At 40.4% G+C, this 25,661-nt stretch overlaps 2 protein-coding genes across 2 annotated transcripts; one reads left to right on the plus strand and one right to left on the minus strand.

The window, feature by feature from the left end:
* Positions 1 to 47: 47 nt before the first annotated feature.
* ATF1 (activating transcription factor 1) lies at positions 48 to 15,585 on the plus strand. Its single transcript, XM_090051877.1, has 8 exons — positions 48 to 203; positions 5,102 to 5,214; positions 6,360 to 6,488; positions 8,364 to 8,464; positions 10,457 to 10,587; positions 13,432 to 13,614; positions 13,723 to 13,882; positions 14,530 to 15,585. Exons 2-8 carry the CDS (start codon positions 5,107 to 5,109, stop codon positions 14,672 to 14,674), a joined length of 957 nt encoding a protein of 318 aa, XP_089908003.1. The 5' UTR covers positions 48 to 203; positions 5,102 to 5,106; the 3' UTR covers positions 14,675 to 15,585.
* A 79-nt stretch (positions 15,586 to 15,664) lies between these two features.
* Positions 15,665 to 24,391, minus strand: TMPRSS12 (transmembrane serine protease 12). Its single transcript, XM_090051558.1, has 5 exons — positions 24,088 to 24,391; positions 23,753 to 24,002; positions 21,143 to 21,414; positions 19,532 to 19,674; positions 15,665 to 19,115 (listed from the first exon to the last, which is right to left on the minus strand). The coding sequence occupies exons 1-5, from the start codon at positions 24,389 to 24,391 to the stop codon at positions 18,873 to 18,875; spliced, it is 1,212 nt and encodes a 403-aa protein (XP_089907684.1). The 3' UTR covers positions 15,665 to 18,872.
* Positions 24,392 to 25,661: the final 1,270 nt, after the last annotated feature.

The raw sequence follows: 25,661 nt of genomic DNA on the forward strand, positions 1-25,661 counted from the left end.
GCCGCTCTAGCCTGCGCCTCTGAGAAGCGCCCTCGAGAACTCTATGGTATGCGCTCTGCGGAAGGCGGCACGTCTAGCCCAGACCTCCGAAAGACTCGATGGTTGCGGCCCGCCCACCGCGGAGTCCCGGTCGGGCCTGCGGCGCGGACGATGCCGGCGGTGCCGGGCTGCTGAGGCGGCGCCAAGGCCGCGGGGCTCGCGAGGTAAGCCCCGGCCGGTCCCGCCAGCCGCCGTATCCGCGCACCGGGCGCCCACGGCCTTGTCCGGAGCTGGGCCCCGCCTGGTGCGGGCGGGCGCGGCCCGGGGCACGTGCGGGTGGTTTCTGAAGCGGGGGCGGCTTCGCGCCAGACCCCCCTTCCCGGGCGCGGGCGCAGGGGGCTGTGTGCCCTCCTGCCCCGGGGGGCAGCCGTGTTTCCGCCCCGTCCAGGCCTGAGGGGACCGGGACGCTTCGCACTTCGCGTCGGGGCTCGGCGACGCTTAAAGCGTCCAAGTTTTCTGGTACGTCCGCCTCCACGTGCAGTTTTTGGGGAAAAATATAAATAAGAACAGGTCGGGTTTACTCGCTCACCGGCTTCGTGGTCAGGAACAGGGTAGGTTGGTGTCGCCTGCCGTTCCCAAGTTTGCCGTCATGTTGGTTGGTTCATATCTTGGACCTTAAAAAAAAAGTCCCTCCTCTCTTGTTGGGATTATAGATCTCGCAGGCGTTCAGGCTGTCGCAAGGTTGTCGGGTGCCCCAAGGGGCAGGAAATCAGCTGGGCTTGAAGGATTGGACTCGATGATCTAATCGGTCGACCCTAAAATCTGCGATGTCTGTGATCCCAGTGAGATGAGCATCCAAATGTTTCTTGGACGTGTCCAGAGGAGGTGCTAGCACCGTCTCTGCGGGCAGGCTGTTGCAGGCCTTGGGCAGCTCGGACGGTGAAGATGTTTGTACTTGTGTCCAGCCTAAAGCGGGCTTGCGGGAGTCGGTGAGCGTCGGACCCTGTCATCCCTCGGGGCGCTGTGGTGAACAGGTGTTCCCCCAGATCCTTATCGTCTATCGATTGATACGAATGACATCAAGTAAATGCACAAAGTTACTCATTTTCCCGTGAGTCTTGTCAGTATGTTGCTAATGCCGTGCTTGTAAGTGGACTGTTTTCAATGCTTTGTTTTAAATATGAGGATGCTTATTTTAATATAATCCTCTTTTCTTTCTTTTTTTTTTTTTTTTTTTTGTGGTTAAGCCTTAAAGACCCAAGTCTAGAAATGGCTAACGAAGGAAAGGTACTTACGTATCGTCAAGAGACGAGGTTTTTGTGGGGTCATCAAGTTCTGGCATCGCTCCTTGTGGGTATACCCAGGGGCTCCCTTAAAAAATTGCTCTATGGCTAGAGCAATATGTCTTGTTTCTCCAAGTCAGGAACCCTCCCTCCACATAACTGTTGGACTGTTACTTGGAGATAAGGAAAAGTACTCTGTTGTGATTTGTGCCATCTGCTTTTTGCTCAAAGGTTGTCTGTATCTTGGCTGTGTCCTTGGGGTGGAAACCATTGTGCTGTCTCTTCTGCAGCGTTCTTTTGCTCATTTTTTTTTTGCAGCATGTTCCCAGAGGTGCTGATTGTTTCATTGTTTCCTGGGGTATGTTCTCTTTCCTCTCCTCCTTTCACTGCAACCATCGACTGTCTCTTCTCTTGTTCTTAAATCATAATGCCCTCCGTAGAGAAACTGTCTTTCTTTAAAGAGAGAAAGAGTTATTATGAAGCACTGGACCAGGGCTGGGAAACGTAGGTACTATTCCTGGTTCTGCCTCTTGTCCGTTGGGTGGCCTTGGGCATGTCCCGTCACCCCCTGCCTCTGTTTCCCCACCTGTAAAAAGGAGATGATGGCAGTGACCTCCTTTGAGATCTGTTGATAAAAAGTTATGCGTGATCTGAGTAGTGACATTTTTATTCCTGCGCCATACATGTCAGAGCAGGGCCCTGAGCTCTAAGCACAGCTCTTAGACACATCTGTTACATATTGAAGGAAGATTCTTCACTAGCTTCCTGGCTTGTATTTCCAGGACTCCTTCTCATATTGCATATGCTTTTCACAGATTTCCAGGAAGCTGTAGGTCAGCTTTCATTTGAGTTTCTTCCCAGTTGCTGGCTATTGGATGTACAGTCTCCTGAAGTATCCAGTATTCAAATAACACGTATAAGACTGTAACAACCTTTGCCTATGGAAAAGGGATTTTCTTGTTGAAGTTTCTGCTGGGGTTTTGGGAATGTTGTTCCTTAAAACCTTCTCATGTCTGCAGTATAGCAGCATCATTAGAATTAACCAAATTAGTGCACTATATTGATCTAAAACTCATACTTGAATTCATTTTAATGTTGTCATTCAATATTTAAAACTATCCCAGTAAGACTAGTAGCAGATTTGACTTGGGGGAGAGACTTTGAGATCTTTAAAAATTGATCAGCTTCTTCAGATATTTCAAAATCCATTAGTTGGAATCCTCAGGAAGGACGCTTTGTACCTGAACGCTTGTCTAATATCTTTCCCAACTATATGGTTGGTTCAATAAAAGATGTTACCAAAGAAACCTTGCTTCTTGCATATACCCTGACCCTGTCATGGGCACAACAGAACTCCTACCATAATTCAGAAATGAGTTTGAAAGATTGGTTCTTTGGAGCAGATGTGTTCTGCGGAGTGCTTGGATTTCAGAGTCCTTTCATTTAGACTGTAAGATCCTCAAGGAAGTGGGGGGTTTTGGTTAAACGGTCATCCCTACCTACAGTAGTACAAAAATAACAAATTGTATGTCTTAAGCATCAGTAGGCCCAAGTCCTCTGGACAGTGCTGATCACTGCAGTGAATTCCCTACTTCCAGCTTTCTGTGTTCCATGAAAAACTTTTCCTTCATCCTGAAACTATGTAGTTGGCTTCCTCCAAACAATAAATGTTTTATTGTTGTTGGAAGTAATTGTGGCTGTGGTGTTAAGCTGAATGCTAGTAAATTTTCCATACTCAGTATGCAAATCTTTCTTTGGCTGAAAACTTGTGGCTTGAGGTGTTAATTAGAACTGTTTTTCACCCTTGAGAGTAAAGGTCTTACTGAACGCTGAATAGGTAGAAACCGCTGTCTTTTAAAAATATTATCAGAAATATCTTCCGCAGAAAGCAATATGTTTTCCAGATAGATAATCTGCTTTAGCAAAGCAGAGACCTCTAGAATTTGTTGCACGTTACTGGGTAGTATATTATGCTTCCTTATCCTGTGGAGGATGCAAGTGCCGCAAATCAAATACACAATAATGGTTGTTTGCTTGTTAAAATAGTTTGTTGTCTCTTTTCATTATTGACAGTTGTTAGATAAGCACTTTTAAGTGCCATCTGAAATTACAGATACAGTCAGCTTCAACTTAAAAGTCATTTTTCTGGCTAAAAATACAAAGGTAACACCCAACAAGAGCAAAAAACACCTTTCTATATTTTTTCAATGAACTCTGATCATTTCCGATTGACTTTGTTCTTATTCCATTTAATTGTTTAGTTACAGTTAGTTTGTCTATGTTGCAGCAAGTCTTTCATACAGCAACAGGATAGAGTGTTTCAGAATAAGACATTGTGTCTTGAAAACTAAAGGAATTTACTTGGGGTTTTCTGGAGTACCAGAAATTACTTTTAGTGTTTTTGCATTTGACTAGATTTCAGTGTGATGGTTTCCTATTAACAAGTGGCATGTTGTAGCTGAACAGAAGTGCAAACTGCATGTTTTTGCTTTATAAGAGTAGAACTGATTTTTACCACTTCTTTTATATCCCCTTGTTTTGTGCATTTTGTTAGGACCCAAATAAAAAAGGGTGCACGGCGTTGCCTGCATGTGTATAAACTGTCTTACGTTTTTGGAAGATTCCAGTTGTCTCTCAGTTTGGGGAAAGTGGTATCAAATTTTACGAATTCTTAGTTTCTCCTTTGAAGGTGCCGTTTCACACATCTCACCCGTTGTTCCTCTCTCATCAGTTTTCTCATTACAGAGCCTGATCTTGCAACTTTACTTAAGTGAGTTCTGTTGACTTCAGTGCAATTTCCTCAGATGAGTAAGGATTGCGAGAGCAGGCCTCTAGACTTCACACTTACTGACTTTTTACCCTCTGTGTATACGTCAAGCTGCAAGAGCTGTGGTTGATCTCAGTAGGGAAAAATCAATGACTCACGTTTCCACAGAGAGAAATGTAATTTCCAGTCTCATAGCAACTGCCCTTGCAACTGTTTCAAACCTTGTGTGACAAAACATGTAATGCTTACAGAGCATCTTTTAATGCCTCATCCAGTCTGCCTGCTCACCCCATCCAAACATATGCATTTTACATTACACGAAAGCTGCTGATTTATGGCTTTTCCATTAGAATTATGTTGGATGGTTAAGTATAAACAGTGACAAATCTGAGGAGGGTGCCCTTGACTTCTAAATATACAGATCTAGTTAATTTTTTTTATGATCTTAAAAGTATTACATTTTGTGTACTGAATATGCTCTTACACTTGGAGAACAATGCTGAATGTTTTATGACCGTTTTCAATGATAGTTGAATAAATAGATTGTAAAATCTAGTGTCTGCTTTCTGCTGCTTTGCATCCAGAGATGCAAAGGAATTAAAAGGTAGGAACATACTCTTCCTTTCAGTCAATGGGTAGTTCTGAATTGGGGCTGAAAAAGCTGAACTGCAGAAACTGTGGTTAAGGCTTCAGAGGCTTAGCACAGCACTGAGAGGCAGCATCCTGGGGTAGTACACTGACTTTTCCACTGATTCAGTCTGTGGGTTTGGGCAGCTTGCTAACATGTCTGTTATTTATTTTCCTCATATGTAAAAGGGGAAGAAAACACCTAAGTATGTCAAAGGAGGATTGTGAGGCTTCATGAAAAGTGCTTCCTTATCTTCTGGTGGAAGCTGCCGTAGAGGTATTAAGTAGCAATATTAATTATGGCTGGGACTTTCAGTTAAGCCTGATGGAGTGAAGCATCCCAATCCATTTGAAAGTTGATGGAGATAGGGAACCTCACTCCCTTTGAAATTTCCAACCTACATTTTATCCATAACTGAATTGATTCCTTATTTTTTTCTTGTAGTTGATATGGAAGAAGTGCACAAGAGCAGCAGTAACAGTTCAGTGACACCTCCACAAACCACTGTACAAGGTACAACACTACAAGCAACTCACCTTTCTCACATTGCTCAACAGGTAAAGCATGGGCCAGGCTACAGCAAATATTTCTGAAGAATTAGGTTAAGAGCAATCTTTTGCTTGTAAGCTAAATGGTTTGACAGGGGTTTTTTTTTTCCTTTAAATACTCAGGGAGGAAGAAGACAAGCAAGTAGAATTGTGAGAAACTTGCTGTTCTTTTTATAGAATCCACAGAATGAATATCCTTGTGCATATATCGTATACCATTTCAGTGCTGAAAATTTGTAGCCATTTTTTCTTGTTAGATTTTAGATATTCAGAAATGTTCACCCAGATGATCACTGAGCTAGCTCGGCAATATGCAGAGGGCATTTGCAGTTCCCATGGACATCAACCAGAGATATGGGCGCGCAGAACATCTGAATCACTTTTCATTTTGGGCAATGTCTGTGTCTTCTCCCTGCCTGCTAGTTCTCACTCTGTTTGTGCCTGATGCCAGCATTTAAGCAGAGTAGATGGCTTTTAGGGTCCTAAGTGTGTACCGTGCTGCCTCTGCAAGCAGAGAAGTAATGTACGTGTGGCTTAGGAGTGGAGTAAATAAAATTTGTTTGAGATTTTATCTACAAATGATCTCTTTATTAGCTTTACTGAAGAAGATTCAATGGGGATATAAGTGGAAGACTGGGAATGTTGCCTTTGTCCTTGACAGCTTTTTCATTAAGTACAATAACAGCATTTTAAGAACTCATTTAAAGTGAATGGCATGTTTTGGACCATTTTATCTAGAAAAAAAAAATGTTCCTGGAGAAAGTCTGCTCTTCCTTTCCTGTCTGCAAATTGGTGCTGTTTTGTAGTTTACCTTCTATGGGCAGTTCAGATTTTAATAAGAAATTTAGATATAATTTGAGGCAATAAGTGAATACTGAACATGAGTGAACAGATTGCAAGCAGGTGGCAAAATATTTATTTGCATGTAGAATTATGACGACAATTTCACATTTTGACTTGAGAGAACAAACTAGCATTTAAAAGGAAGTTAGACCACTTTATAAGTATATTCTTTTTCTTCTAAGAGAGAGAGTTTTGGTTCTGATGATGCCTTCATCTTTTTTAAAACAAATAATACAAGTATATCTGCATTTTCTCTGTTGTTGTTCAGCGAATACAACTGCTGTTCTTACTAAATCATTTATTTGTTTTAGATGTCTCTGAGAGGCCCAACTCCACTGACAGTTGTTCAGCTTCCTGGAGAACAAGTACAGGTTCAGGGAGTCATTCAGACAGCTCAGTCATCTTCTGTAATCCATTCACCCCAGGTGCAGGCAATGCAGGTAATTGAGCACATAACTTGTTATGTATATAGACACATTTGTGAAGAGACTTAAAAGTCTTGTCTGAATGAGTTAAACTCAGTCACAGTGCAGCTAGGTATCACAGCCAGTTGGCGTATTGATGAACATTCTGGTGCGTAGGGGATATCAAGGAAGACAGTTTATAAATTCAGGGTCTGAAAACGCTTTATTTTTAGGTACACGTTTCTTATTTAATGACTTTTGCACTTTCCAGTGCACACAGGTGTCCTTAGAGGTAAGGTTGAATATCATTTTCCTTTTTTCAGGGTTATATAATTTAAGTCTGTTATCTGCTTCAGCTCAGTGTTGGCTGCAGTGAACCCTCAGAACATCATGGCACACTGAACTTGCAAATTAAAATGGTCAGAGTGGGCAATAAAATGGCTGGGAGAATCCTGATAAAATGGATTAATTTGCCATCGCAGTATAATTCTATAGTATACTGAGCGCCTCTTGCCTCTTCAGGTGCATTTGTCAAATCAGTCCCTGAAAGAGACTCAAAACAACTTCAGCATCCAACTCCGTCTGATCGCTACCCATTCAGTGCCAGTCCTTCCTGTGGCAATGCACAGCGGTCACCACTGAACCCAAGCCTTCTCCTGTTGTGACTTGTGAACTTTGTGACTTAGTTGAGAGATGAAATATACGTTAGCAACTTTCTTTAAATGTTGATAGCAAACCCTCCTCTGCTGACTGTACAGTGACAATTAACAAAGAGAAATACTTTTCCCAGAGTCTTAGGTACTCTTGCTGAGACAAGTAAAAGTCTTGTTAGCTTCTATTTAACAAGGAACATCAAAGAAAAAAATGACCTTGCCAAGAGGAGAAGGATCCAAATGAAATAAAAAGAGATCACAGATAAAAAATATTAAAAAAATAACATCTTGAATTGCTTTATAAATATTCTTGCATGTTTATTACTTCCTAAGATACTGCTGTTTTAAATGTTCATTTTCCTTGGTTCACTGGAATTATAAGTTCACTGACTGACCAAAGTATGTGATTAGTTGTCCTATAATAAATGTTGTGAATTAGAAATGCCTTTCGCAATCCTTCCTCAGGTGATTTGTATAAGGGAAAATACATAGTCTTTGCTGAAGGGGACCCAACTCCTAAAATTCACTATCTGCTGCCAAGATTATTGCTTGTAGGCTCTGTTTGGTGAACAAAACAGGAAATCTTCCTCCAGTGCTTCTGGGGTTCCTGATATAGTTCTTGTTACATATAGATGCAATTTAGGTAAGAGGCAAGGATTTTTGTGTGTGATATCTGCTCTTGGATCAACAGCGTGGTTGGATAGACTTAGACGAGCATTTGAATGCAATGCAGTCTTCTTTAGGTATGGTTTTAGGTGTTAGATTTGCGACAGGTTTTGGGGGGTTGCTTATGTCTTTATTATTCAGATTTGTTATAAACTGAGATAAAATATATAGAAATGAAATGCTGCAGTCAAAGAATGTAATGTTTTTGTAATGTGTAAGTTTTTTTTTTCAAATTATGTAGAAAATGCACATCTAGGCAGGTATTGAAGATTAGTCTATCACCTATAAATCACCTTAAAAGGCAGTCAGGTTTTGAGAACAAAACACTTCTCTTCAGGTTTGTACATCCATAACATAACCAGAAAGGAACTCAGTTTCTTGTCTCTTTGAACTGGAATACATACCATAGGCCACTCAGCACACTTGCTCTACACAATATGTGAGACAGAAAATAGGCACTTTGTATATTTGCCATTTTACTGGTGCTTTTTGGTGGATATTTTTGGTTTTATAAAATTAAAATATTTAAGCTGCCTTGGCTATTTCTCATGTAGTGTACAGCACAATAATGTATGGGATATGGTTTTTTTAGGTAACTTCGTTGTCAGAGAGTGAGGATTCTCAAGACTCATCAGATAGCATAGGCTCTTCACAGAAAGCCCGAGGCATCCTAGCCCGTCGCCCATCTTACCGGTGAGTACTTTATAAAAATGTTTACATTGAAATGGTTTGGTTCATATTTTTTCCCAGTAATGTAGAATTTTAAATGAAAGTGGATAGCAAAAATGATTATTTCTAATAGTCCAAGATAAATTCACTGCTGGCAAAGCATGAAAAATCATTGTCTTCTGGGGAGTTATATTGACTTGCACCAAAAACGATGTTAAAGTTTTATATATGTGGTTAAGTACATTGCTGAATTGTTTATATATCCCAGTGAGTGTGAACAGGGCTCTGTCTCTACAGCTTGTCTGTTTTTTTGGTATGTATAGTAATAAATAATCTTTGTATGGTGTTAGGTTTAGTTGGTGCATTTTAATTCTGTGATGAGTTTGTTGTGTATTCAGAGAGCAAAAAAGAGTGATTAATTTAAAAGAAAAATTGAAGCACCTTTTTTTCACGTTGTTCTAACAGCAAAAAATTGCTAACTCATTTTAATTAGATTAGTGCACACACAAACCCATTGTGTTGTGAGAATCAGAATTGGGTTTTATACTAGAAAAGGCTCCAATAGGCAAGTCTGAAATCACTGGAAAATGTTTATGATGGAAATTCCAGTGCAGTCTTTACTCAAGTGATGCAGCTGCACTGCTAGAACAAATCGGGGAAAAATCTGACATCTGCAGGAACGTGTTGTATTTCAGCAAGTCTGGCTGGAAAATTTTGATGAGCCACTTCAAAACATCTAAGCATTGGACTTGCAGCACATCATTTCACTACAGGTTATTAAAATATATTGTAAATATTCATTATGGGGGCTTATCTGTTTAAAAACCAAAACTCTGGTTTTTTAGAGGTTAATAATTAAAAATCTTATTGGCACTTTATGAATACAACTGCTTTAAAAATCAGTGCCTGTATTTAATTATTTTTTGTATCTGTACTGGAAGTAGTTCAAACATTTAGAGGAGAAACAAGAAACTATTGAATATGGAAGCCATTACTTGAAGAAGGCACAAGAGGATACTCCCAAATGAAAAGCCATCATATCCATTTCATATTCTTCAAGTTGCTTTTTTCAGACTGTCTGTTTATTGATTACTGTTATTACTAAAGTATGATGATATATTTAAATACTGTATCAATGTTATCGTTTAAGAATTAGTGGAAATCTATTGAATATCAGGATTTCTTGACCTAAGAGTTAATACTAACCAGATGTAAAGCAAGTGCTTGCCTTGAAGGATAGCAAAGCTTGATGATAATTGAAATATGAAGTCAGTATATCTGTAGGTATAGTCTGAATTTCTTGCTAAAATACCCAGAAAACTCTAATTTCAGACCTGAATCTTAAAAAAACAAAAACCCCAAAATAAGTGTGGAAAAGTAGCTGTTTACATTAATTCTTTAGTTGGAAATAAAGACTTGTGAATATTTTGTGATTGGCTAATCCAAAGCAACTGGTAGGCTCTTCTGAATTTGGCTGCAGCCAGTGAGCATGTATGTATTTGGTTCGAAATGTATAGTCAATTACCATGTCACCTTTTCATTTATAAAGAGTTAATAAATGATTAATACTTGTTGTTCATATCTATAATGGAGTTTTTATAAACTCTTTAAATGGAATTTTCACATAAAGTATAACTCCATTTGCAAATGTAATCTGGCTGATTATCATTTGCTCTACTTGAAGAAATGATGCATCTAAACATATAATCAGTTTTTGTCTGAGGAGGTAACAAGACATTTACCTGTTTTGTCACATTACTTCAGCCAGTCATAGGTCAGGATTTTTCTTCTGTATGTGACAGCGTGCTTTATCAGCTGTGTGCAGCACGTGTCTATAGTAAAGGTGGTGTTGGCTGATCTGTCTTCAGTCACAGCTGCACTTAGCACAATTTTATAAAAGTGTCAGCAGTAGAGACTTGTCTGCAACAATTTTTTCATTTCTCTTGAGAGGCGAAATTGCCAACCAGCATGCAAACTTGAGTTTTCTATCAGTGCTAATGACTTTTTTTCCCGTAGAAAAATCTTGAATGACCTTTCTTCTGAAGACGCACGGGATAGAAAGGGAGATGAAGAAAGTCCTGGTGTTTCCACTGTTACATCTATGTCTGTTCCCGCACCTATCTATCAGACCAGCACTGGACAGTACAGTATGTTAAATGATATATAAACCTAATAGACACTCGCTTGTTAAATTTCCCCGAAGTATAATTGTGTGTGTGGGTATGTATGTGCGTAATGTATTTTAGAGCCTAAGTTGAAACAAAAAAGGGATGTGAATGCGAGGGTTAACAATGTGGTTATAGCTGGGGTGTTAAACCATGAGGCCCCTCAGACTAGACAGATGGCACAGGCCTGATCCACTGGCTGGATCTGGCATGCTAGATCTGGCACCAGCACTGTGTGCAGCACATGCCCCCAACCAACTTCATGTGCAGCATGTACTGTGTGCAGTGTGTGGATCCACTCAGACCCCTAGGCCACACTGTGGGCCACATGATGGGGATCTAGTCCATGGGCCTTATTTTTGACAACCCTAGATTACAGGTTTCAGTTGCAATTAGTGTACTCGCTAGAGACCCCATTGTGCTAGGTGCTGTTCCTTCGCGCAGACAGACCAACCCTGCATCAGAGCTTGTCATTTGGATCATAAGATACTTGTTTGAGAAAAAGGAAAGACTGTTATCCCTGTTTTACAGATGAGGAAATGAGGCAAAGAAAGATGGAGTAATTTGTCCAAGATCGTAGAGGGAGTTGATGGAAGAGCCAGGAATTTCACCCTGATTTCTTGACTCTCAAGTTAAATGTCTTAACTGCCAAACTAGCTTTTAATCTCTGCTTAATCACCTCCTTTCTAAAACAATTTGCTGAACTATTTAGTACTAGTCATAACTGTTTACTATAGTGCTTTCCATATGCACTCTGGAACTAGAATCCCCTTTAACTTGGTTCTCTACAATGGTGCTCAGGTGATTTTTCTGGTCTTCCATGCAAGTGATGGACCTTCTGGCAAAGGACCACTTTAATCAGACCTGTTGTGACTGACAACCCTGAGTGTATTGCTGTTCCAGATATACCTCCTTTCTTGAAGTCATTCTATTTGGGATGATCTGCAAGATGTTTCCCCAAGCAGCCATCCAAGACCACAGCTGGTCTAAATAAAACAAGATAAAGAATCACAAAAGAAAGCAGTACTTATACAAGAGATTGCATGTATACATACTTGCCTTGTGAATAATTTAGGCTTACTTCAGCATTATTTACAGCACTGTAACAGACTATTTTCTATGCTTCTAGGAAGCAGTGTACCCTTCTTGTCTCTCTTGGTCAGACAGTCTACAAGAGACCTACTTTTCCTCTCGCTACCCCAGGACCTGCCCTTTGGGCAAGGACTTGGCCATTTACATCTTTAGAATCATAAAATGTCGAAGGTGTGAAAGTTGCAGCTTCATTTTAGCAGAATGTGGCGAATTTCAGTGGGTCTGAGGCATCAGCTGGAAAATAAAATGGGTGTCCCCCATTTCTGCTGTTGCTTTTCCAGTAGCTCTGGCCATGGTCTAAGTTTCTTTTTCCAAATCTGACATTTCAGTGGTCCTGTTGCTCTCATCTGCCTCTTGGCTAGCATATGAAGTTAAAGTGAAGAATCTTCCTTTACTTAGCAACTCTTCCTGGCTAAGAGTGACAGAATGTACCTCTCCTTTTATGTTGATTGGCCTTTCATTGACCAATCTCCATACTCAGTACTTCTGCTCTACAGGAAGTGTGAACTATCTGTCATAGTACCCCAAACTTTGAAAATATTTACTTGTCAGCTGCTAGTTAGGGTGAGTTAGTATATACCACTACCTCTTTGTTTTGATACCCATGTTAAAAATTAGGAACAAGGGAAGAAATAGTAAAAATATCTGTGTTCAGTTCCCAGACTTGGGAATGGATTTTCAGAAGAGCTCAGCTCCCATGGTAAACATCTAAATAAATCAGCCTGATTCTTCAAGTATATTTGGCACTTGACATTTCCCATTGAAAATAGCAGAAAATTTTGCCAGGTACTCAGTTTTTGAAAATCAGGCCCTGTGTCTTTTATCTTTTAGGGGTTAAATGAAAATACAGGCAATATGTAAGTTTTGCATTTATTTTTTTTATTATAAAAATGTCTACATATAATAGTCACATTTGTTGTTTCCACCATCAACCTCTCTTGCTAACCACGTTGTCACTCACCACTGATGTCACAATCGAATTAGTCAACAGGGAGTTTGGATTGTAGCAGAGGGAGGACAGGACTGGAGAGGAGAGAAGGAAGCTCTGCTTCTACCAAGGTGAATTTTCACAGGGTACAAGCTACTAGATATATATGTATACAAACTAGCCATAGCTTTGGGGGCTCTTGTCCCAGCAATAGTGTACAGTTGGGCACAATTTAGGGTATGCGTTTGCAGTGAAAGCTGTCTTAAAAGCACTACATTTGGTTGGAGATTTGAGCCCAATATAGATTTGGAAAAACCAGGCCAATATAGATCTCTTTGTCAGTCAGGAAGGAACATGCAAAGTTTTTTAATACTACATATCCATATATGTTTGCAGCCCAGTGCTTATACATAAGCTTACCAGTAAAAGCAATTAAAAGTTGATGAGTCTGTTCTTTAATCTTCGTGCTCTATGAAATGCAAACAGCAAACAAGCCACATGACTATGAAAAGTAAACCAGGCTATTTAAATTTATTAGTTTTAATAGTACAAAAGATGTTAACATCATATTACACTTTTTTTTAAATACTTACATAGTATGAATCCAACAGTATCTGTCAAAAAAAAAAAAAAGCCTTTAAAGTTGGCACAAAATTAGCTTTCCGATCCTGAGGGTAACTGCTTAAGATAGTCTGTTTTATTGGAAATGGTTATTCTTATTTTAGATTCATTGTATTCATATCTTAAGAGATACAGAAGAAAAATATATTCTGTGTATCTACCCTATTTTTCTTCTCTCACTGAAGTTGCTATTGCCACCAATGGAGCATTACAGCTGGCCAGTCCAGGTACAGATAGTGTACAAGGTCTGCAGACATTAACAATGACAAATGCCAGCGGTACTCAGCCTGGGACAACGATACTACAGTATGCACAGACATCGGATGGTCAGCAGATACTAGTACCCAGCAACCAGGTGGTAGTGCAGAGTGAGTATGCGTTCTACAAAGGGTTTAGACATACTACCCCTGCCTCCAATCCAGATGTAGTTTTCTAAGCCTTCTACAATTTAATATCTTACTATACCGTCCTAACAGCTGCATCAGGAGATATGCAGACATACCAGATCCGCACCACACCAACAACCACATCCCTCTCTCAGACTGTAGTGATGACCTCTCCTGTCACCCTGACATCTCAGACAACCAAAACAGATGATCCACAGTTGAAACGAGAGATAAGGCTGATGAAGAACAGGTGTGTAAGTTCCCTTGTTCAGCTAGGCTTTGCAGTCGCCTTGCCCAGCTGAACGTGGATTCTTAATAGCTCTACTGAACCGTAACTTCAGGTATCAGGTGCACTGGGGGTACAAAGTCAGCTTGAAAAATCACACTTCTGCCCGTGAATTATTTTTACCTGTTACAGTCTACTCACCTCCTAAGAGTGCTAGGGAAAAATGTTTCCCCTCTTCAGTTTGTTTACTTTAAAGTACAAAAAGTACTTCTGTGTTCATGTAGTTTACATATGTATATAGAAATTAATTTTTTTCAATTAAGTGGATTTTATATTTACTACATATTTAGTAAAAGCTGTAATATAAGTACTTGCTTTTTTATACGTTCAGACTTCTGAATCCCACGTAAGCAAATTTGTATGCATTATTCTTTATCCTCATTTCTGAAAATGTTAGAAATTGTGACCAAAACGTGTTACAAATGTTGTCCCACTGAAGTTGGGGATAAAGCTAAGAACAGTTTTTCCTTTCAAGCCAATCACAATTTATTTAACCATGAAATATTAGATTTGGTGCCTGCCTACAGGTATGGTAGCTTCCAGTGGAATAGGTACTCAAAACAAATTATATTCAATGTAAAATAATTGACAACTTCTGCCTTTGATTTTAGAGAAGCTGCTCGAGAGTGTCGCAGGAAGAAGAAAGAATATGTTAAATGCTTGGAAAACAGAGTTGCTGTTCTGGAAAATCAAAACAAAACTCTAATTGAAGAGCTAAAAACTTTGAAAGATCTTTACTGCCATAAGAGTGTATAAGCAAAGGAGGCAAAACTTTTTATGGACTGTCTGAATTTCAGAGGGGAATTTTTTATACTGATTTTTAAAAAACAAAAAAAAAAAAAATAAAAAAGAAAGGTCAAAAATGTTAAACTTTTCTACCAGGCTTTCACAACCTAAAGACTGTAAAGATTTTATTTACAAGATGGTGACAAAATACAAAAAAGGAAACAAGAAACATAACCTAAATTCTTGCTGGTGCAACTGGAAATATCATTACATTCAAGATTATATCTACCATAAAAGGACATGCACATTTTTACCTGACAAGTGACTTGAGTTTCCTGAACTGAAAAAAAAATCAATTTTGTAACAGCAGCAATATTGTATTACTATTCAAATGTGGGTGAAATGGAAATCCTTCCCATTAGCTTACCAGGATTAGCAACATATATAACCAGTATGTTTTAATTTCTTATTGTTTTCTGATCCTTATCTTTTATTTCAGTTATTTGTATGTAAATATTTTTTTATTTCAACCTGTAACTTCTAACTTACAGGTGTAGAGGATAAAAAGAAACTAATACTTTGATAAAAATATAAATTATATTTACTTTTCTCAGCTGGCAGTTTGTTTAAAGGGCTTAGGGTTTAAAGGGTTTTAGGGTTTTTTGTTTTATGAAATGTTTGCTGTGTTTCTCAAATGGAGGTTTCACAGAAAGCAATGCAAATTTTTCAGGCCTAATCCTGGAAGATGTCCAAGGCACATGAGTATTAAGGTGTTGGCAACTTAAGTGTATTCAACGCATCCAATTACTTTAAACCTAGTTTTTGGTAGAATGGGTACAGCTGAGCCAGAGCTGTTGAAAAATGCTTTTTAAATAGTTGTGTTCTTGATTACTGTGTGAGATAAGCTTCTATAATTGAAAATAAATTGTGTGTTGAACATGCATTGCTTATTCTGTTTGGAGATCCTACTGTGTTTAGTTGTAAAGTTTACACACCAAAAAAGAACAGTAAAATTAAAAAAAAAAAAAAGCTAACGATGCATACCAAAGGGGTTAATAAGGTTCTAATATAGGGCTTATAATTTTTTTTAAAAAGTGCACAATTACCAAACTTATTTTGTAAGGTAGGCGATATTTTACAAAAAATGGTATCTTTGTAACAAAATAGTCTATTAAAAAGTTAGATGGTGGGTATATTTTATAGTTAAACTAAAATCTTTACAAATTCTGAAATTGAATTTATATGCCTATTTTAACAGTTTTTACTGTTTATACAGCTCTTAGTAAAAAAAAAAAAAAAAGAATATTTTATGCCTCAGATTTTCAATCATATATTTTTATGGATAGTACAAAGTAAATTTAAATCCTCTAGTGTGGGAACTATTTGAATTGCTCTTATATGCATCTCTAGGCAATTTACAAAAATAATAAATCCTAAAAAACTTATTGGAAAAAATAAGTTAAATTTTTTTGGCACAGTCAATAAAGCTTTGCATGTGTTTGAACTTAATGGAAAATGCTATCAGGAATTTTGGTATGTATCATTTTTACTTGGGTTTTTTTTTCCCCCAAGTGAACAATTAAAGGATATTTAATGTGATCAGGACTCTTGGGTACAAATAAAACAGTATATAGGCATTGCTTTTGCATGAATGGTAATGCACTATTTTTTCCATAGTTTTGACTGCATTCTGGTTCCAGTTATATGTATTGGAATTGCACAACAGACTGTGTTACTACTAAGAGGCAGTGCTGTGTTTGACTGCGTTGTTCTAGCCCAAACAAGTGGAATTAAAGATTAATTTACTTCCTACATGTGTACTGCTTATATGAGGTCACTTGACATTTGAGTCGTCGGTCTTATTTTTTTTGGTTTGTTTGTAGTATCCGGCTTCCTAGCCAGCATATAGACTGTTTGCAGACAAGTCGGAACTTTGCACTACATGAGCTGTGGTAGTGACTTGCTTGTTATCTTTATAAACTTCAGCAAATGCAACTATCATGGGACATAGTTCCTTGAAACAAAGCGGAGTTCACAAATCATTTAAAAAAAATCTTGAAGTGCTTAAAATGCATTTGTTGCCCAGCACTGGTAAAAACTGCAAGGCTGGCTTTTGGTATTTATGATGGACTGAACCTATCCTAAGAGGTGCAAACTGCCTTATGCTTCCTTTAGGGTCAATAGGAGTATAAGGATAATGAGCATTTTTCAGAAGGCATTCAGCATCCTTCTGGCAAACTCTGCCTTTGGAGGTGCACAAAACGTTCATTAACTTGAAAAGGAAACAGGTGTCCATCTGTAAGCAGAGTTTGACTATCAGAATTAATGCTTTACCAAGCTCAGTAGTCCTCCTGGCTGGTATCTGAATCCTGACTGTTTGCTGTCCTTCTGTTGTTTTTTGTAAAGATCCCTTTATGACTTTTTTTTTTAAAGCTGATAAGTTTCAAGGTTGTATTAGCAGCTGATTCTAGCTTCACTTCACCACTAAGCTGAACTGATGGCTGCACTGAGTGAGGGCTGTTTGTTGGTTGGTCATATTGGTTTAAGGACATAAGCAGACAAGGTTCTTTGGGTAGATGTGATATCTTCTGAAGAAGGGTGCCTATGCCCAGAAAATTGCAAAGAACAACTATTCCGACTACTTAGTTGGTCTAATAAAAGATACCACATTTACCCAAAGAATCTTGCCTAGCTGCTATTGAGAAATATGTTAATCAGTTACTATCCTGTTGATGTGGTAATGTTTTAAGAAGCAGAAGCTTAGGCCTTTTTTAAAATTATTATTATGGAAGTAAGAAGCAATCGTCCTGGCTTGTTCTTACAAGTGTTTTTTTGGTCAGGAGGAAGTTACTTGGCAACATGCATACAATTTTCTTTATATATATAAGTGGTAATAGTTACAAAACTGTATCCAGAAGGTAATGTAAATAAACACTGAATACCATTGCTCCATTTCTCTCCAAACACAGGTACATACTTTATATGAATTGTAAATATTTGTTGAAATATAGGTGGCTGCAACTTTTGACCTCAGTAATAAAGACCCCAAAATAAAATGTTAATGTTCGTTGTTTATTGAATCAAAATGGATTGCTAGTTAAAAGGAATCTGTTGTCCCAGGTTCAAAATACCCTTAAAATTAAGATAATTTACTGAGGAATTTCTACTATATTCTGACTATCTGTGTTTGGATTTTTGTGGCTTCTGGAGGGAGGGGCTGTCAGTTTTAAATTAATCTTTGCCATTACCTACAATTACAAAATACGCTATGCTTTGCTGTTAGTAATCCAGCAGAGGGAGCTAATTTAAAAATCCCTTTTTTGCCTGTAAATGCTGTACCACACCTGATTACTAGAGCTGAAAAGAGATTGGGGTTAAAAAACCCCATAATTATTTCTGATTCCAGTTTATTATTTATATGGTCAGTTTCATTTTATAGTAGAAAGATTATTGTTCATTTCTCCTTTTATTTGTGCTGAACTCAGTGATGGGCAGGAATGGATTGTAAAAATCACACACACTTTTAAATAAATATGGTAAGTGTATTTACCTGAAAAGAAGGGAATGTTCCTTCCTAAATAATTTCTATGCAACTACATTCCCATAGAGTATGAATTTACTGGCATGTTTGGGAATTTTATCTACAGACAAAACTAAATCAGGACTTATCTTGGTGTGAAATGCATTTTATTTTCTAGATGCTAAGATATTGTAATAATACAATAACACAAATGGTACAATAATACAGAGTGAAATATAGTTGACTGTGTCCCTTCAAGCCTTGAATGGAATGCATTTTGTGATTTGGCCAAAATAATAGTTTTCTGCTTTACTTTGACAAAACCTGCTGTTTTATGCCTACTTATCAACATAATACATAGCTTTATAATAGACTGGCTTTCATATTTTTAAAAGGTGAAGCCCACAGAATATGCTAATATAACTCTATAAAATCTCTCTCTACTGTTTATGCTTTGCTTCACTTACTTATGATACACAATGATTAGTATCAATTCAAAAGGAGTAAAAGGCTTCATTATAGGTCATGTACGTATGTGGACTGGATAGATAAAACACCTTGTGCTAATACAGAAAAAAGCATTTATCCACATTTGTTAATGATAGTTATTCATAAAAAAACATGAGTAGTTGCCCCACTGGACAACGTTCAAGTAGAAATTTGAGAAAATACTGAAACCTCTGTTACACTGAAATAATAGCATGCTCTTCACACAGTCTGTAGTAATATCCACCCGACACACAAGAAGTTCAAGGCCAGTGAAATCCTCATAGCTGTAGATTTGCTGCCCAGCAAAATATGAGTGTTTACCCATCTGTCATACTGAGACATACGCACATAGATTCCAGGAAGCCTAGGCCGGCCACAGCCAAACCCAAAACTTGTAATCCCTGTCAGGTAGTATTTGCTGGCAGAAGGATCATAGCATGCTAAAGGTCCACCGCTGTCTCCCTGAAAAGGAAAACAAAACAAAAAGACCCTCCCCAATTTCAGAATGAAGAAAAAATAAATTTTAATCACTTCAGTAATGTATATATTTTGATAGCAAAACAAAAATTATATCCTGGACATGTGGATGGCCAAGGCAAGCATGCATTTGCTAAAACTGATGTGGTTGGAAGACTACATTATTTCTTGGAGATTCTCCACTCCCCCTGCACGCTGCCAAGGAGCACTGCTGTGGAGCAGGCTGTGTGCACCCAGTACTGAAAAAAATCAGACCAAGTGGCTAAGAACAGCCCTCAGCATGTGCCTCACCTGCACTCAGGCTTTGATGGGTGTGATTGCTGGCATGTGCCCAGTAATGTCCCTGCATTAATAACCTCTTGGCTTGGCTACTGCCTTTAGAAGTAGAAAATGCATCTTACCTGACAACTATCTATACCTCCTGATTCATCACCAGCACAAAGCATATTTGCAGTAATCATCCCTGCATACCAATCAAAACCATTACAAATATCTGAAGGAATAATATATACTTCAGCTTCTTGTAATATACGTGTGCTTTCACCTGTAAGGGAACATAAAATATGTCGAAGCCAGAACATGTTCGTTACTCAGTCCAACATTTCTATGCACATTTCTTTTCTGCTTTTGAGCTTTACTTCGTCCTCAAGCCTGCAAACACTCAGATGCCTGCTTAACTTTAAGAATGTGAGTAGGAGCAGTGAATTTAATCAGATTAATACTGTGTCTAAAGCTTGCAAACAAGTAGGTATATGACCAGGAGGGAAGGCTTATTTTACACTTCTGCCTTTTTGACTGAAGAAGCTTGCATGATGATAGTATTTAACTTAACATTTCCAAGCCGGGGGGGGGGGTGTTGTCAGCACATCTGATCCTAGCTGTCCTTGGATCTCCTTCCCTTCCACCATGGAAGTGACTAAATGTTGCGCTGTGTCCACTGCAATTTGTGTAGGAGCATCCTGTGCAGACCAGCTATCCCACCATGGGTTTATGACGATAAGTAGCTGGAGGAGTCTTACAGTCTTGCTGTTTTTCAGTAAGAACCTTTTTCTAACTGCAAACTTCGGTAAAGCAGTTTTCTCTTCTTGCCAATTATCCCCTGAATAAAGAATATGAGCCATGTTCTGCCCTTAGCTGCACCTGTGAAACCCTAGATTGCTTTCCAGGGATATAATTGAGAGCAGAATTTGGCTTCCATAAACATTTACAGGTGATTAAGGCCCCTGCTACATATTACATATATTACAAAATTAACTGGCCAACTGCACAATTAAATTTAGATGGGACACACAAAGTAATTGTCCCACCATAAAAATCTCTCTCCACATGTAAAGAGCTAACCAGCTACAAAGTGAGTGCTTGAAAATGTGTAACAAGTTTAGAGCTGGTTTCTACCCAGCTTTAGTTTGAAAATGTGGCAGGGCCCTGAGGATATCAAACTAGACTTGACTCGGTGGGGGGAAAAAAAATCATCTATTTATTTGTAAATTAAGACAATCTTTGTGAAGTTCCATGTTTACTATCTTCACATATGTTAGAGTCCTTTTTAGCGTAGAAGTGCAATGTTAAGTAGCCAACTTTTATGGTAAACAGAGCTGATACCTCTAAGAGTTCTCAAATGCACAGTTATAAAAGCTTTTTTTTAATTTCAACTTTACCTCAAAAAGTCGCACCCAATCCTAATGCTATCCAAGCAATAAAACTTTGATACTTTGTCATAGCCTCTTTTTTTATGTGAACAGAGGAGGAGGAAAAGGACCATTATAATTTCTGTAATTAAGAGGAAGATTTTCTTAGTGATAAAGCCAACAAAAACAAATGTAGCTGATAACAGCATCTAAGAAATACCAAAAAGATTATTTGAAAACAGTACCTTTTTAAGCTCACAATTAAATCATGTTCTTTGAATTAATAATTTCACTGATAATAAACTGCCATAACCTGAAGCTGATTTCTCTCATCACTTATTAGCAAAAAGAAAAAAGAAGCAATTAAAAACAACAGATATTTACCTTTCTCAGAAATACTGCCCCAACCAGTTATGAAGCATTGTGTGCGGTTTTCAATATTTACATGAAAGTGAGCAAAGGGTAAGCAGATGGGCTGAATATAGTCACTGTAGCCTAAAGATTTATCTAGTTTAAATAATGCAATGTCATTTTCAAAAGTCTCCTTCTTGTATTCTGGATGGATAGTGATCTCATCAACACTGCTTTTCACAGTATGTCTCTCAGGTTTAAAAAGGTTATTTATACCAATCACAGCCCTCCACCGGCTTGGGTCCCTAGAAGAGAATTGATTTTTTTTCACAACTAAAGTAAATTAATTACTTGATTGTGTAATTAAAAAAATGTGTTATTGTTTCATCAACTTTATGCTTGATATTAAAATCCCACAGTAAATATTTGGCACAAATTTACAAGTAATATTAAGGGGATGACCAAACTAAGCACTCAGTTGGGTCAAGTAACCGAACAAATATTGGCTTGCTTTTTCATTAAACACAGCAATAGGACCAAAGTCCTTTAGAGGCTGATTTAATTTCCACTGAAGTCAGTGGGAGAACTAAACTATTATTTGATGTCAATGCAAGTTGGTCAAAATGTTATGTCTTTGGTCTATTATGGAGAAAGGGTAATCTGCAAAATTGTCCAGAGTATGAAGCACAGATGTATCTTTTGACTGTAACCATTGTTTAATAATACCACTGCTTGCCAAAATAAAACTAAACAGACCAGTAGTTAATACACCAAAAGTCACAAGATGAGAATCCTGGAGTTCAGTGAGGTCCTGATACTGTTTAATATACTTGGGTTCGTGATTATGTCAATACATGGCCACGGGAGCATGAGGACAAAGATGTCATTGCATGAACTGCTGTCAATGTGCAAACATTAAAAAAAAGAAGACAAAGGAGAAAACTACTATAGGCTGTAGCCATGGATGTTGTTAATAACTCTCTTTGGAGGGTGCTATTACTATCCTGTAAAAGGTGACAGTTTAGCCCCAAATTGTTGATTTTTGTTGAATAAAAGTCTTACAAAACATAGCAGAATGAAGATGAGAAAGTTGCTGGGATTAGAGCTAAAACTAAAGTCTGCAGTGTTTGCAATCAATCCTTTTGCTACCTGCAGTGAGAGCGACTACAGAGCAGGTATTGATTGTAGCTGTGTAGGTCTACGGACACAGACAAGATTCTTTGGGTAGATGCAATATCTTTTTATTAGACCGGGTAAATAGTTGGAAAAATGGCTCTTTGTAAGCTTTCAGGCACCTTTCCTCAGGTGTAGGGAAAGTCTGGTGAAGTTTGTGTAGTGTTGGGTGGAAACAAACACCAGCCGACTCTTCCTACACTTGAAGAAGAAAGCTTGTGCACAAAAGCTTGCAAAGAACCGTTTTTTCAACTATCTGGCTGGTCTAATAAAAGATATCACCTCTGCCACAAGTTTTGATATCTTTTATTAGACCAACTAGATATTTGCAACAACAAAAAAACCCCAAAACCCACAACTTCTTAAAAATGTTGGAAATATCTAATTGGTCTTAGAAAAGGTATCATCTCTGCTACGAGTCTCCTAGACCAATATGGCTACAGCTTGGGTACTTAATAAAAGATTTTTTTTTTTTTTTTAAAAGGACAATTTTTCATGTCCCAGGTCAAATCAGCCAGATCAGTTCCAGATTCTTTCAATCACTGAAGAACCACATGAAGCCCAACTACTGGCAAGTATCCTCCACCCCAAACATTGTAGCCTGGGGCTACAGGTACTTCCAAATCTTTTGGCAGGCATCCTACATGCAGGCCCAAGCCTGGAGGCTTGGGGTTTGGATGCCCTTGAGTTTGCTTGCCTTCAGCCAACTTAGGAAAGTCTCCCATTTCCATAATTTTCTTTTTTTTAAGGAAAGTTTTTCCTGTCCCAAGCCAAATCCATTCCAAATCTGTGAATTATTCAAGAACTGTAAGTGGCCCTTCTACCAGCAAACATCTTCCACCTGAGGCTTCAGATGTTTCCAAATCATTTGGCGGGCATCCTATGTGCAGGCCCAAGCCTGGAGACTTGGGGTTTAGATGTTCATGAGTTTTACGCTCCTGTGGCCGAGAGCGAAAGCCAGGGAGGAGTCTCCCATTTCCATAAAGCAGGTGTAAAGCCAAGGTTAACTAGGCATGACCGACACGGGTCCAATCCCCTGCTAGCAAAGCGGTCTTCCCTGGGTGCAACTAGGAAGCCGCTGTGGTGTTTGCGGTATTTTCCCCTAGGTAAGCACAGCTTCTGAGCCCACAAGATTGGGGGTCGGGAACCGCTGTTCTCCATCCTGGCCTGTCCTGCAGCACACAGCCGAGATGATCCCGGGGAAGTGAAGGATGGGGTGACTGTAGGGAGTCCTGTCCGCAAAGGGGTGTGACCCTCCGCGATGCAGGGCCACTTTAGGTGCCTTGCCTGGGTCGGGGGATACCTGATAAGAGACATCACATCTGCACCAAACCCCTGTGCACAGAGCAGAGCCCTAGCGAGGTGCTGGGCTCCCGGGGCAGGGGGGAGAGGGCCATTTCTGCCCACCCCGTCCCCAGGGCGTGCTCGGGGGTGGAGGAGCGCGAGGCCCGCGGCCTGCCCGACACCCACCATTGGTCCCGCGCGCAGTGCGCGGCGCTCAGCACGGCGCGCTCAGCCACCAGCGCCCCGCCGCACAGGTGCCGGAATCCCAGGCCGGGCCGCAAGACCTGCAGGCTGACTTGCCAGGGCCAGGCTCCCAGCGGCGCGTCCCGGCCGCCCACGATCCGCGGCCCCGACAGCTGGTCCACGAGCGGCTGCTCCCCGCACTCTGCCCGGGGAAGCGCAGCGTTACCAAGCGGCCGCCCCCTGCCCGCGGGGTCTCATGGAAGATGTGCGGGGGGGGAAGGGGCGTGCGCAGGCGCAGTGCGGCAATAACGGCCCGCGCCATGGTGCAGGCAGCTTACCCCGCCTGGCCGTCCACAGCGCCAGGACGCCGGCGCCCGTCTGCAGCAGCAGCAGCAGCCCCTGCACCGGGGCGGCGCCGAGGCCCGGCCGCATCCTGCTTCGAGGCACAAAATGGCGGGCGGGCGCTGGCGCGAGGTGTGAACCATGTGACTCGGCGGGGCTGGCGCGAGCGGGCGCCTGTTCTCCAGCGGCCGTTTCTGACGTCATCCGGCCCGCTGCCTCGCTTTCGTCGGGTCTCGGGGCGGTTGGCGGGTTGTGCGCGCCCGTCCCGTGGTGCCGGGACAAGGTGTCACCACACCTCATCGTCCCGTCACACATCACACCTACCCCATAGTACGGTCACGAATTACACATACACACACGCTGCCCATGGTACCCTCACAACATCTCACACGCGCACCCTCATAGTCCTCTCGCAAAATCACAGCCCCCCGTAGTACCATCGCAAAATCACACACATACATACCCTGCCCATGGTACTCTCACAAAACCTCAGGCACGCACACCCTCATAGTCTTGTCACAAATCACCCCTGCCCCACAGTACTATTGTTAGAAATGGAATATTGTTAGAAATGCACAGCCTGCATCTTACTCTTGATAAGAAAGAAATACTGTCCAAGGCTCCTTTCTCTCTCCCCGTCACCCGCCTTAGTCTTTCTCATGCTGATTACAGAAGCTGGAATTCAATTGACTGTGGCCTTGGGGTATGAACTTTTGGCGAACTGTTGTAGTTTCTGGGCATGCTTAATGAACTGTTGCATATTCATCTCTCCGCCCCGCATACTTAAGTAGCTAATTATACTATACATGCGATGTATGTAATGATGTAACTACATGTATGCTTGTATGAAACGGAAGTAGGCTGTAAGAGTTCCTGTTTCTGCACACGTGCCCAGGAGAGAGAAGATAAATTCCGCTTGCAAACACAATTAGTTTGTCAGAAGCTGATTTGGGCATCAATGCCCCACTCTGACCTTGTTTGCAAACAAATACATCCTTTTGTGCCGGCTGATGTTTGTGTGTCTGTGATCTCTGCGCGCCTCGAAGGAAACGAACCGCATTTGTGCAACACCATCACAAAATCACACACGCACATGCACACCCTGCCTGTGGTACCCTCACAACATCTCACACATATCCCTCGTAGTCCTGTCACAAGCTCAGACACACACGCACACCCGTTACAAAATCATTTCCACCCCCCCCACAGTACTGTAACTAAATCTCCCCCACCCCAGGGCCCTGTCACAGTGATGCAGCCATTGACTACACTGCGGGCGTTTGTTTGCTGCGTGGCCCAGGGCCTTCCCCGCATCCTGGAGGGCGGCACCAGCCCAGCAGGAGTGGCGGAGCCGCGAGCGCGACAGCCGCCTCCGAGTGCCACAAGAGAGCCCAAGTGGGGCCAGGCCGTCGCCAGGTGAAGGGCAGCTGGTGGCGAACGAAGGGAAAGGGCCCATGGGCAGATGTTCGTGATCGAGCCGAGGACAGTTGCCTGTTCTTAGGGCCAAGCTGGTCCCTGCTGCGGGGAGAAGCAGAGCATGGGGACAGGGAGCAAGGAGCCGGAAAACGCC

This window comes from Crocodylus siamensis, chromosome 6 (assembly GCF_052110815.1).
Source record: "Crocodylus siamensis isolate JL-2025a chromosome 6, ASM5211081v1, whole genome shotgun sequence".
Taxonomy (NCBI): domain Eukaryota; kingdom Metazoa; phylum Chordata; order Crocodylia; family Crocodylidae; genus Crocodylus; species Crocodylus siamensis.

Bases quoted from the DNA above. Each gene is read 5' to 3' on its own strand.
- ATF1 (XM_090051877.1), top strand. From the start codon at position 5,107: ATGGAAGAAGTGCACAAGAGCAGCAGTAACAGTTCAGTGACACCTCCA. The intron at 10,588-13,431 runs GTATGTTAAATG...CTCTCACTGAAG, and splicing joins GACCAGCACTGGACAGTACA to TTGCTATTGCCACCAATGGA. The intron at 13,883-14,529 runs GTGTGTAAGTTC...CTTTGATTTTAG, and splicing joins ATAAGGCTGATGAAGAACAG to AGAAGCTGCTCGAGAGTGTC.
- TMPRSS12 (XM_090051558.1), bottom strand. From the start codon at position 24,391: ATGAGGTGTGGTGACACCTTGTCCCGGCACCACGGGACGGGCGCGCAC. The intron at 21,415-23,752 runs GTGGGTGTCGGG...ATTCTCTTCTAG, and splicing joins CACTGCGCGCGGGACCAATG to GGACCCAAGCCGGTGGAGGG. The intron at 19,116-19,531 runs GTAAGATGCATT...TTTCCTTTTCAG, and splicing joins GAGGTATAGATAGTTGTCAG to GGAGACAGCGGTGGACCTTT.